The following is a 12,673-nucleotide window of genomic DNA, read 5'->3' as shown; positions in this document are numbered from 1 at the left end:
GAGAGGAGGGGGGGGGGGGGGAACTCCCCTGTGAGGGAGAGAGAGGAGGGGGGGGGGGGAAAACTCCCCTGTGAGGGAGAGAGGGGGGGGGGGGACAACTGACTCTTCAGCTGCTTAACACCTGAACACGGATCAAACCGGCTCAAACTTGTACCATCCAGAGCTACAAACACGACCTAAATGATTCTGTCTCGAGTGTGTCCTGTGTCTTTGGCCTGGCTGTGTGTTTGCCCGGGCTGTAGCTGGTCTGAAGAGGAGAACGTGAAGGCCGTCTCTGACGCTGCTGCAGTGACCTCTAGTGGACACCTGAGGAACTACATGAGTGACCACCACCAGCAGTTTTTTTTTTTTACACAACCTGACTGACTTCACACAATTTTTAACTTATTATACACATACATGCATTTGTTGTTTTTTGTGTGTGGAACAAAAAGTTATGATCCAATTAGTTTGGAAAACAATCATCAACATAACACACGGTGAACGTGATTGGTTGCAGACGTGTACTCCCGTCAGAACGTTAGCCAATGAGAGTAGAGAGACGCTCGATTTAACGGATGGGGGGGGGGAGGGATACAAGTAGAATCTACGCTGTCAAACCAACGTTATGAAATACTCTCCGCAGCTGTGTGATCCACAGTTTGGACAGAACGTGGGTCAGAGACACCCTGTCGGCCTGTCACACTCTGGAATCTGTGTCTGGACTGAACACATTGTCCAAGCCTGTGACCTGCACTCAAGTTATTCCCGCCAAAGCACCAATTAATTTTCCTCCCTCCACTCCGTGTTGTTTTTCAACCTTGCTTACTGACATCTGTTCACAAACATGTGGGTAATTATGTCCCCTTCAGTCCCCGTGAGCCTAAATCCTCTCATCTGATCCAGGCCCAGTCCTAGAGCCAGGTCTGTCTGTTTCTGATTCCCCCCCCCTCTGTCTTTGTGAAGCTGGATCACAAACACTGTAGACACAGCTGTACTGTTGGCCCTGCTCAAGGCATATTCCAAAATCTCAACCTTAACTCGACCACAAACGTGAAAGTATTCTTTTTTTTCTTGAACACGAATCGGTGTGCGAGTCTGTAGAAAAACAGAGTTTGGATGAATGTCGTTATGATTAGGATTATGTATGTTGTGTTTTGGTGAAGCGAGCCTCGATCCAGCCTTGCGGGAGTGTGCTGTTTAAAATAGCTATACCTAAATAACGTGGCCTGCGGTTTTTTATAAAAGCGGTGTTTTTACATAGTTATTTCAAATTGTCTCGGTTTCTTTGTTTACAGTTTGTATTGCATACTATTAAATAACAAAGAATAAAACATTTTGCAACCTGGTCTTTTTTTGGTGTAGATTGGATGTGTTTCTGTATTTTACATTGATTATTTATCCTGTGATATTTGATAGTTCACAGTTGAAAAACTGTATAATTGCAGGTGGTTGGTATTTTGCCTCTCTTGCATAGTTGAATAGTCACACCTCACACAAACAACAGCTGCATTGCTTAACTCGATTACCCTTAATTGAGGATAATCATGCCTTGAGGCTTGTTGATGTCACTAAAACACAATAATTGCTTATGGGCCTTCTTCCCCTAACAGAGGAAGAACGTTTATTTTTAATTGTAATGTTCTGGAAAACAAAGTCGTTTTGACTCCTGAGATTAAGTACTAATTTCCTCCAAGCAAGTTGATGAGGAACTTATCTAAAAACATGATATTCTTTGGAATGAGAGTGTAGGATATTTTAGCAGGTTACACTTTACATTGAAACCATTAACAATATTTTAATCACAAATAACGATGATTAAAGACAGGCTAATGCCAAATTAAAAAATACAGCTAAATCGTCGGCACAACCTTGGTAGCAAGAGATGCCACTGCTCTCTCAGGCTACGCCAAAACCACCCTCGCGTTGATTGACAAACTTTACGCTTTTTAAAATACCCCCATTCAGCAGTTGAACACAGTACAGAAACTAGGCCTTTCGATAAATGTGCCACCCCAAAATTAACTAAGCTACTGGACCCATCTGATGGCCTCATGAAGTTCCGACTACGGCACAGCTGCACAGAGCACCAGTTCTGTCTTAGCGTCTGCAGGAGCAAGTCAGTTTTTTCACTCCGTACAGAAAGATGTAGGGGATGATGCTGGTGTAGGAGGCTGCAATATAGCTGGCGATCTCCATTACCAGACTGGAGCTGTTGACGCTGCTGGTGATGCGTAGTATGAGATGAGTTAGCCAGCACACCAGGAACACAGTGACCACAGCCACCACGCTCTTGGCTGCCCTCACCTGAGAGCTGGAGCCCGGGTTACGTTCCGCTACGTGCGTCCGGACAAGGTCACTGACTGGACCCTCCTGGTTTTTAGAAGTACCGCTGCTTCTCTGATCATTGTTTGTGCTTCTTGTTGTCTCTTCGTTGGGTGGAGTGTTACCTGTGTTGTTGTGGGATTCGGCGGACAGGCCCTGGACACGAGTCCTGTGCTGGAGAAGAGTGACAACTATCTGGAGGCTCGCGAACACTGTACCAGCTATGGGGACTGCGTTAGCCAATGTTAAGTACAGTGTCTCGTAAGTCACCATGGCTGTTTCTGAGGGGTAGTACTCTACACACTCTTGGCTCGCATTGTCCCCCTCCAAATCCGCAAAAACGAAATGTGGGACACTGAAGGCAACAGAAACTATCCAGCTTCCGGCCAACAGAGAGGTCACCAACCGCAGGTTATCTAGACGCACGGGCGCCCCGCCGCGTTTTAGAGACCCCACCAGCTTCTGGTTCCAGAACACACTGATGAACAAGGTGGAGAATATGCTACTGGTCTCAGACAAGTCGGCAAAGAAGAGGAAGATGGAGCAGTAAGCTTTGCCCATGAACCATTCACCTGCGAAGTCTGACATGGTGTCAGGGAGGTCCACCAGGCAGTTGGTCAAGAGGTTGGAGGCGGCCAGGTTTAAAAAGAGGAGCTCGTTGGTGCGCAGGGGGTTTTGGGGCCCGGGCAGAGAACGAAAACCCAGCCAGCAGTTTCCTATGATACCGAAAAGGCACATGAAAACTCGAACGAAAGCTTCAATCCACTCTTCCGATTCCATTGTAAGCTAGCGTTCAGTTTTTGCTTCTTCACTGTCGCAAAACCCCGACTTGACCTGCTTGAACTGTGGTGAAGGCCTATGAGTTAGCCTACCTGTAACTGCCTACCCGGCGAACCTGATGGTGAACCTTTATAGAGTATTCTCACCACAAAGTCCAACCTCCTAACATGTGAGGCTAGTAGCAGAGATGGGTGGTAACGAAGTACAAATATGGGAGTCAGGTGGCTGAGCGGTGAGGGAATCGGGCTAGTAATCTGAAGGTTACCGGTTCGATTCCCGGCTCTGCCAAATGACGCTGTGTCCTTGGGCAAGGCACTTCACCCTACTTGCCTCGGGGGAATGTCCCTGTACTTACTGTAAGTCGCTCTGGATAAGAGCGTCTGCTAAATGACTAAATGTAAATATTTCATTACTGTAAGTAGGATTAGATTAGGCTAGATTTTTCTGGTATGAGCACCTAGGCTAAGCTACTGTAACTGTACTTCACTGTTTATTTTTTGGACAACATTTTACTTTAACGCCTTAAATTTTTTACACAAATATCTGTACTTTCCAGGCCTACTTCTTTAATTTTGAAGCCAGGATCGTTAGATCCTTAACACTTTCGTTTTAACCTGTTGGATATTTGGTGGCCTGATCAATGTTATTTCTTGTCATTGCGCGCCTTTTTCCATTTCCTGGCTATCACGCACAACAAACGCTAGTCTACGAAGCTACCGTGGAGCAAGGCAGAAGACAAAAAAAAAAGAAAAAAAAGTTTTGTACGTTTGAAAAAATATGACAGAATATTTTGTTTTCAAAAGGTTGAAACTTTTCTTACAACAAAAAAGTTTCAACAAAAAGTTTGCATCATTGATAAGTAGGTTACTTGATGAGGACTGACATAGGCTACTCTATTTGGCTATATTCTGCTCTTTTCTTCTTTACTCAGTTTTACATTTACATTACAGTTATTCATTTAGCAGACGCTTTTATCCAAAGCGACTTCCAAGAGAGAGTTTTACCAAAGTGCATAGGTCACTGATCATAACAACGAGATAGCCCCAAACATTGGGGTAGCCAAACATGAAGCATACATTGTGAAAACCAAATAAGTCCCAAAGGGAAGAATAATAAGAGCATGTAGTTAAACAAGTTACAATTAAACAGCAAGAACCTCAAAAGTGCAAGAGTGTACCTGTGGAAAAAGCAAGCAACAATAATATATTTCACAGCGAGTACAATACTTTTTAAGACAGTTACAACAAACCAACAAGAGCAACAAGGCTCTCAATAAGAGTCATTGTGATCCTGGAGGAAACTATCATCAGGTCCAGCCAAGCATTCCTAAGTGCCATTGTACTCCCGGTTTTAGGCTTCTCTGTTCTCCTCTCCTTTTACTGTGTGTGAAAAGAAAGTTTCAAAAGGTAGATTTTTTTTTTTACGTTTAGAAAGGTAGATTTTGTTTTTGGGGGAAAAAAAGTTACAAAAGCTAGAAACCTTTTTGTGACGTGTTCTGTGTGGGGAAAAAGTTTAGAAAGGTAGAAAAAATATTTTAGAAAAAAAGGTTAGGCCTACGTTATGAGACAGAGGGAGTTACTATGTCGACATGACTAAGAATAGAGACATTCCTGATCACCCATGTCCATATATGAGGGAGATGTTCGAAAAATCACTTTACCTTTGTAACGTTCGGGGTAGCCTAGCTGTCGGATTTGTAGTTAGGCCATTTTGTGCCTTAATGACCAAAAGCTTGACAGACTTTCATCAAGTAGTGACCGGTTGCTAAGTTAGGATTGGTCAAGGCCATTTGGGGGTGGGGTTTCGCGAAGGTCAATTGAGGATAATCATGCCTTGAGGCTTGTAAAACAAAACAATAATTGCTTATGTGGCTGTCTTCCCCCAATTAGTTTGACACTCAGGTAGGAAATATTTTTAATTGGAATGTTCTAGGAAACAAAGACAGTTTGACTCTTGAGATTGAGTACTAATTTCCAAAGCACATTTATGAGGAACCTGTTTAAACATTACATTATTTGGAATAAGAGTGTATTTTGTTAGCCTAAACTTTACATTGACAATATTTTAATCACAAATAACACTGACTAAAGACAGACAAGATAAATCGTCGGCACAGTGTTGGCATAGCAAGAGGGGGCAACTGCCACTGTGCTTCCTGTGCCACAGGGCTTGTGGCTATGCCAAAACCAGCCTCACGTTGACTGACAAACATTAAGCTTTTTAAAATAGGCTACCTCCATTTAACAGATGTACACACTGTAAATAGTAGGCCTTTTGATAAACGTTGCCAACCCAAAATAACTACTGGATGCATCTGATGACCTCATGAAGTTCAGGCAACACCACTGCAGTGCACCAGAAGCCTAACTGTCTTAATTAGCTTCTGCAGGAGTTGTTTCGGAGAACTCAGTTTTTTTGCTCCGTACAGAAAGATGTAGGGGATGATGCTGGGGTAGGAGGCTGCAGTATAGCTGGCAATATCCAAAATCAGAGTGGAGTCATGGATGCTGCTGGTGATGCGGACTAGGAGATGAGTTAGCCAGCACACCAGGAACACCGTGACCACGGCCAACACGCTCTTGGCTGCCCTCACCTGAGAGCTGGAGCCTGGGTTACGTTCCGCTTCTTGTGTCCGGACAAGGTCACTGACTGGACCCTCCTGGTTTTTAGAAGTACCGCTGCTTCTCTGATCATTGTTTGTGCTTCTTGTTGTCTCTTCGTTGGGTGGAGCGTTACCTGTGTTGTTGTGGGATTCGGCGGACAGGCCCTGGACACGAGTCCTGTGCTGGAGAAGAGTGACAACTATCTGGAGGCCCGCGAACACTGTGCCAGCTATGGGGACTGCGTTAACCAGCGCCATGAACACAGAGTCGTACATCAGCATGGCTGTCTCTGAGGGGTAGTACTCTACACACTTGCGGCTCGTGTTCTCCCCCTCCAACCTCGAAAAAAACCAACGTGGGACACTGAAGGCAACAGAAACTATCCAGCTTCCGGCCAACAGAGAGGTCACCAACCGCAGGTTATCTAGACGCACGGGCGCCCCGCCGCGTTTTAGAGACCCCACCAGCTTCTGGTTCCAGAACACACTGATGAACAAGGTGGAGAATATGCTACTGGTCTCGGACAAGTCGGCAAAGAAGAGGAAGATGGAGCAGTAAGCTTTGCCCATGAACCAATCACCTGCGAAGTCTGACATGGTGTCAGGGAGGTCCACCAGGCAGTTGTTCAGGAGGTTGCAGGCAGCCAGGTTTAAAAAGAGGAGCTCGTTGGTGCGGAGGGGGGTTTGGGGCCCGGGCAGGGAACACAACCACAGACAGCTGTTCCCAACGGTTCCGAAAAAGAACATGAGAAGTCGAATGAAAGCTTCAATCCAGCCGAGCGTTCCCATCACAAGAATATCTTACAGTATCTCCACGTGTGTAGCATTCAGTCTTTGCTTCTTCACCAAACACAAAACCCCACCTCGACTTGCTTCAACTGACCTGGAGCTAACTATAGTCTGCCTACCTGGTGAGCCTGATGGACGAACTTTTATAGAGTAGTCTAACCACAAAGTCCAGCCCTCTAATGTGTGTGTGACCAGTGGAGAGCTACCCACTAATGAGGGAGTGCATCATAGGGTTAATGTTGTACGTAGCTATTAGGGGTGGAGGAAAAATCGATTCACATTTAAATCGAGATTCAGTCTTCTAGAGATTCACATCGATTCACAAATGTTTTTTTTTTTTTTATGTCATTTTATTATTATTTTTTTTTTATACAAACATTTTTGGGGGATTAAAAATCGCAAAAAATCATGAATCGATTATTATCTATTCGTGACCCCAAGAATCAAACCAAAAGATTCCCACCAGCTATAGGCAAAAGCTAAGGCTATAGGCCTTAAATAGCCTAAAGCTTTATAATAAAAACATATTTATATTATTATAGAAACAAAATATAAATTATTATAGAAAAAAAAAATATTTACCACGATCATCATTACCATACTTAATATCAAGATCAGCGGCATTTGAAGCGTAACCTACTTCACGTCATTTGTCCCGTGGACTGAAGCCCCACCTTATAGGCTCAATCAAAGCCGTGATCGGAGCGCCTCGACAACTGATGGTCGGGTCGGATCGCGTGGGATACAGAAGACACTGCGGGAACAGTTAAGGCTGGTCGACTTTTTGTGATGCCTTCGTTTGCATTTGATTTCTGGGCAATGGAGGGGAGCCGGAACACACACAGCGGAGCATTTATGATCGGATCTCTGGTATCGTTTTCGTTGGAATAATTTTCAGATGAATGTGGACATAACATAATGCCCACCAGCGGCGGTCACAGATTTAAACCGAGCGCATTTATTCCGGTGTCCACCGCTGCCTGTCTCCTTGTCGGCTCCACCTGTCTATTCTTCGTTTTTACGTAAGTTTACCAACACGTCTCATGGTAATAACGATTAAACTTTATCCGCAATGTATCCTGTAGTCTATCCTAAAATAAATTTCCGAAGTTCATGCGAGCAACGGCAGAAAACGAAGACTTATTGCAATCATTAACAGACAGTAGGCTACTGAAAGCGTACAATTTTAACCTGTGCGTCCATACTGTCGAGAATATTCTGTAAAAGTATTATAAATACGGTATGGCCTGGTCTGGAGGCATGTTATCTCTGTGTCACAAGAGTCTGTGCACCAGAACACGTTGAACATTACACGGATCCAGAAATACGTAGGCTATTTCATTATTACGTTGTATTCATTTTTGTAAAAAAAACTATTTAGACTATGTTTGATTAGTTTGACATCAGTCATCAACAGTCTCTGAAACCGGAACTAAAATAGTCCGACATCAAGACATAAATGTGCAGGAGCCCAGTGGATATTACCTGGCCGTGACCTAGTTCCTAATGAAGAGAGCTATTGACCCCAAACATCTTCCCATCTGTATCTTTCACAGAGCTTATAATGTCCCAATTTATTTCTAAATCCCTTCTCACAGGGTGATGGCAATGATGCTTGGAGCTTATTCAAGCCTATTTCCTATAGATGTCAGCCAGAGTTAGATTTTGAAAATACGGTCACTTGCATTTTCTAATCATTCAGTTTCAAATCTGTCCCGAGAGAAACTATCATAACTTAACCACTAACCATCATATCAACTTAACTATCAAACCAACCCTTATCTTAGGATGTGAATCACGGTTTGCTAAAGAAGCTTCTCGTCCTAAAATCAAGTCTTTGCGTGAGTTGAGTTTCCAGGAGGGTTGCACTACGCTTTCCAACCTCAGAACTCTGCAGCCTGTATCTTCAACCGTTTGAACAGTTCAACAGTTTCCCCTCAAAACACACACTTTCATCCAAAACAACGTACAGGGGGGATTTGAACATGTAACAGTCAAATTCTCTGCCACTGAGCTACACCCAGTGATCTTACATTTACATTACATTTAATCATTTAACAGACGCTTTTATCCAGAGCGACTTACAGTAAGTACAGGGACATTCCTCCTAGGCAAGTAGGGGAAGTGCCTTGCCCAAGGACACAACGTCATTTTGCACGGCCGGGAATCGAACTGGCAACCTTCTGATTACTAGCCCGATTGCCTAACCGCTCAGCCACCTGACTCCCATAGTCCATCTGTAGTATGTAGAATTATAAAAATGCATTTAATGTAAATTGTCTGTTTTCTCTCCCCCCCCCCCCCCCCATACAACCTGTTAACATCTTAACAATATCCATCAGTACTATCCACAAGGCCTCATCATAGATGGTGAATATTTCCAGAATGATCTGAAAGCATTCATCTGATATGGGAATTGAAAAGTGGGTCATTATGCCCTGAGCCCTGCCGGCTACAGTAAACTGTAGATTTATTCCGAAGGCTCACACTTCTTACTGACATGGATTAACCGTTATGCGTGTCAGAAAGCCTGGAGAGAGAAGAGTTTCACACCCTTCCGTCCCTGTTGTTGTGATATGATATGGTATTCAAAGACAAGAAGGGATTTAGACGTCCGTCTTACGGAAGGAATAGCCCACGGGTAGAATGAACCAGTGGGCAAGGCACTTTCTCCTTCTGGTTCCGGAGCGTTATGTGTCAAATATGAATTCTCGTTTCAACTCTTCGTTCATGTGCGAGTGATGATGATTAGAAAGACTGTGTGTGTTCTCTCTCAGGTCACGAAGATTCAAATGTTAAGCCATGCTTTACTATGAAGCAGAAAGGCATGTTTTCCATGTGCCTGTTTTGGTTAAGACAGCTATTCGAAGATGATAGTAAGATTATTGTCTTTCTATTATCCTCTCTTGGCAGCATTTGTGTCTACTGCAAGTCTAACAGCTGTAAGCGTATCGTTTCACTGCTAATTTCATCCGATCCAAAAGATAATCCCAGAGTATCTTGGCGTATTGCTATAGGGTGCCGTTCTCGATGCTAATCTGGCATTATCTTCTCCTGTGCTTGGCTGATCCAGCGGCTGCGTTTTAGTAGTGAATACAGTCATGAGTAGTGAGCGACCCTGCCAAGACTGATGAGGCTGAACGAGACAACTTCTAGAAGTGCCGACATCCACCTAAACTCCCGTTCTTCAATTCGGATGTGAATATTTTTAACTAACTGCCGAAAAAAACGATCGATTCGACAATCTGAACTTCCCTGACCCAGATGAGGTCAAGCTTGGGTAAGCGCAGAAGAAGATTCAGCTTTCTGTTTGATGACCATCTCTCACAGGAAGTGTGGAGGCTGACGGGCCTGCTCATTTATTAAGCAGGAAGCTGAATTCCATTAACTGGAGAGTAATTATGGCCTTGAGCTCGCTGCCCTTTCCTAATGACGTGATGCTTCCTCGGTGGCGGGGAACTAGACTGGTCTGATGTATCTGCATCTAACTGCCGCATCAGCACATCCAGTGACTCTCCCTGTGGTAAAAGCTGTAATGGACAGGTGCCAGGTGCTGTCCGTTTGGCTGCGGTGTCTCACGGCGTCAATGGGGCAGAAGGGATGCATGAGGATAAGGGATGGATGAGGGAAAGGGAGGAGTGGAGAGAAGGGACGGATGAGGACAAGGGATGGATGAGGGAAAGGGAGGAGTGGAGAGAAGGGATGGATGAGGGAAAGGGATGGATGAGGGAAAGGGATGGATGAGAGAGTTGCTGCAGAGGGAGGACCAGACAGGCTCTCTGAGAACCTGCTCTGACTGAGAGCTCTTATACAGTCGGCACACCTGCCAACAAGCCCTCCCCACAGCCGACCCCGTGGTACACTAACCTGACTAGAACACCCCTGGAATACTGACAGAGTTTGTGTGTGTGTGTGTGGTTATTTGTGTGTGTGTGTGTGTGTTTTTGTTCATCCTCGCATGTTCATGCTGCAATCTTTGGTCAAGCTGGCGAAGGGCCAAACTTCAGACAAACAAGTCTAATTTCTGACTCTGTGCAGGAGCTTCCTGCCTTTGTTTTCACAGTCACAACCCTGTCTGTTGCTCTTTTCTCCCACAGTGTTATTTCAGCTCACTGTTAACCAAGACCAGACATAGGACTTCTCCATAGATGTGAGTTCTTAAAACCAATTATGTTATGTTACTGTAATTACGTCTTTAAGTGACGTTATTGAAAAACATGCTGCAAGAACAGGAAGAAACTATTAATACCTAGGAAACCTCTCTCACTGACCAAGGAAAACTGCAATTCTTCCTTGTCAAAGTATTTCTCGTTAGAGAAACAGTTACTGTGACTGAGGCCCGGTTGACCTAAAACAGGTTTCCTGACTGGATATCCAGAGACTGACTGATACAGTTCAGTCTAACCAGCTTCACTCTCAGTGCATCAAGCACAGTATTTATAGACTTCTTTTCCCCACCCGCATCAACAGTTCTTTTATAATAGAGAGTCAGATGGCTGAGCGGTTAGGGAGTCGGGCTAGTAATCTGAAGGTTGCCAGTTCGATTCCCCGGCTGTGCCAAAAGACGTTGTGTCCTTGGGCAAGGCACTTCACCCTACTTGCTTCGGGGGGAATGTCCCTGTACTTACTGTAAGTCGCTCTGGATAAGAGCGTCTGCTAAATGACTAAATGTTATAATAACACCCAGATAAACCACATCATATCCTCCCATATTCCTCTGTCTTTGCCGCGTACGCATGCGATGGCTGACCTCGGCCGTGTCCATTCTCCAAGTTAATCTTTAATCTCCTGCCTCAAAAAGTTCCCTCCTGCCCCGAGAGACAATCGAGATTTATTGGATGAAATGACGCTCACAGTCAAGATTACAATCGCCCTCCATTCAACATGTCCGCCCTGTGCCGTACCTCTCTCCTCCCCCCTCTGGGCGAGCCAGTCAGCCAGCAGACGACCTCAGAGCTGCCAGGGCCCCGAGTCCGGACCGGGAGAAGAGAGCGGAGCTCAGGGCGCCGTGCAGATTGGAGAGCGGCTTACCGTCGCGGGGTGATTTAAGACCGAGCTAGCGCTCTGCAGTTTCATTAGCCGTAGTCAGGGGGCTTGTCTGGCCACACTGCAGCATAATGAACTCTCCCTCTCTCTCCACGCTCCAGATGGTGTCGAACGGCCCAGCCACCGTACAGCCCCTGCTAGGCCAGCCCCAATAATCCCTCTGATAGGAAATCAGACATGGGCATGGGGGCTGTTTGTATCCGGTCTATAGCATTGCCCGCTCAACGGTTCAGTTTGATTGGGCGGGGGGAGTGGAAGGGGGGGGGGGGCGGGGGGACAACGACTATACGCCTATGTAGGACGCAATTTTATAATCCTTGCCATATTGTGTTCATTTGTTTTGCCTGTGTGTGTGTGTGAGAGAGAGTATGTGTGTGTGTGTGCGAGAGAATGTGTGTGTGTGCTTGTGTGTGTGTGTGTGTGTGTGCTTGTGTGTGTGTGTTGCCGGCTAATGAATGAATGGATTGATGGTTTAGTTTGAGAGTGTTGGTTGAGGAGGGTTGAAAGGTTTGTCATTGACTAGTGAATTTAAGGGAAAAAAGACAAACTAAACTTCAACACACCACTTCTTCATGTAGTCATTTAGCAGACGCTCTTATCCAGAGCGACTTACAGTAAGTATGTACTTCTTCCTATGAGTTTCCCATGTGACCCACTCATCACTTCTTCCTATGAGTTTCCCATGTGACCCACTCTCATCACTTCTTCCTATGAGTTTCCCATGTGACCCACTCATCATTTCCTGGGATGAGTTTCCCATGTGACCCACTCATCACTTCCTGGGATGAGTTTCCCATGTGACCCACTCTCATCACTTCCTGGGATGAGATGAAGCTTATGAGATCTCAACCACAGACCTCCATGGCTGGATAGGCAGCAGGATGGTCCATATCCAGTATAAGGTTTGACCTGGGTAAGGTACAGCTTAGTGGTTAGAGCCCGTGACTGGAGATAAAGAGATTGCATGTCCATATCCCATTCTGTACATGTTAATGTTTGCAAAACATCTAAGGTCGTTCAGAATTATTGTATTTCTTTGAATTCTGTTTCTGTAGAGGATTGTTTTTCTTTCACTGTTATGTTATATGTATTTAGTTAGCAGACATGCAATGGGGGATTAAAACCGGCAACCTCTTGATCTGCAATCAAATG

General features: G+C 45.0%; 3 protein-coding genes across 3 annotated transcripts in view; 1 reads left to right on the top strand and 2 right to left on the bottom strand.

The window, feature by feature from the left end:
- Positions 1–2,079: 2,079 nt before the first annotated feature.
- Positions 2,080–3,084, bottom strand: LOC136956477 (rhodopsin-like). The gene is made up of 2 exons (XM_067250369.1): positions 2,456–3,084; positions 2,080–2,398 (listed from the first exon to the last, which is right to left on the bottom strand). The coding sequence occupies exons 1-2, from the start codon at positions 3,082–3,084 to the stop codon at positions 2,080–2,082; spliced, it is 948 nt and encodes a 315-aa protein (XP_067106470.1).
- Positions 3,085–5,416: 2,332 nt separating this feature from the next.
- On the bottom strand, positions 5,417–6,475 carry LOC136956476 (rhodopsin-like). Its single transcript, XM_067250368.1, has 2 exons — positions 5,847–6,475; positions 5,417–5,789 (listed from the first exon to the last, which is right to left on the bottom strand). Exons 1-2 carry the CDS (start codon positions 6,473–6,475, stop codon positions 5,417–5,419), a joined length of 1,002 nt encoding a protein of 333 aa, XP_067106469.1.
- Positions 6,476–7,393: 918 nt separating this feature from the next.
- Positions 7,394–12,673, top strand: part of LOC136956474 (palmitoyltransferase ZDHHC8B-like) — a 14,111-nt gene continuing 8,831 nt past the window's right edge. Inside the window, exon 1 of the mRNA XM_067250367.1 lies at positions 7,394–7,497. Coding sequence (XP_067106468.1) covers positions 7,394–7,497 — 104 coding nt within the window. The remainder of the gene's footprint in view (positions 7,498–12,673) is intronic.

Source organism: Osmerus mordax, chromosome 14, assembly GCF_038355195.1.
Source record: "Osmerus mordax isolate fOsmMor3 chromosome 14, fOsmMor3.pri, whole genome shotgun sequence".
NCBI classification, from domain to species: Eukaryota; Metazoa; Chordata; class Actinopteri; order Osmeriformes; family Osmeridae; genus Osmerus; species Osmerus mordax.
This window is presented reverse-complemented; position numbering and strand designations above follow the sequence as displayed.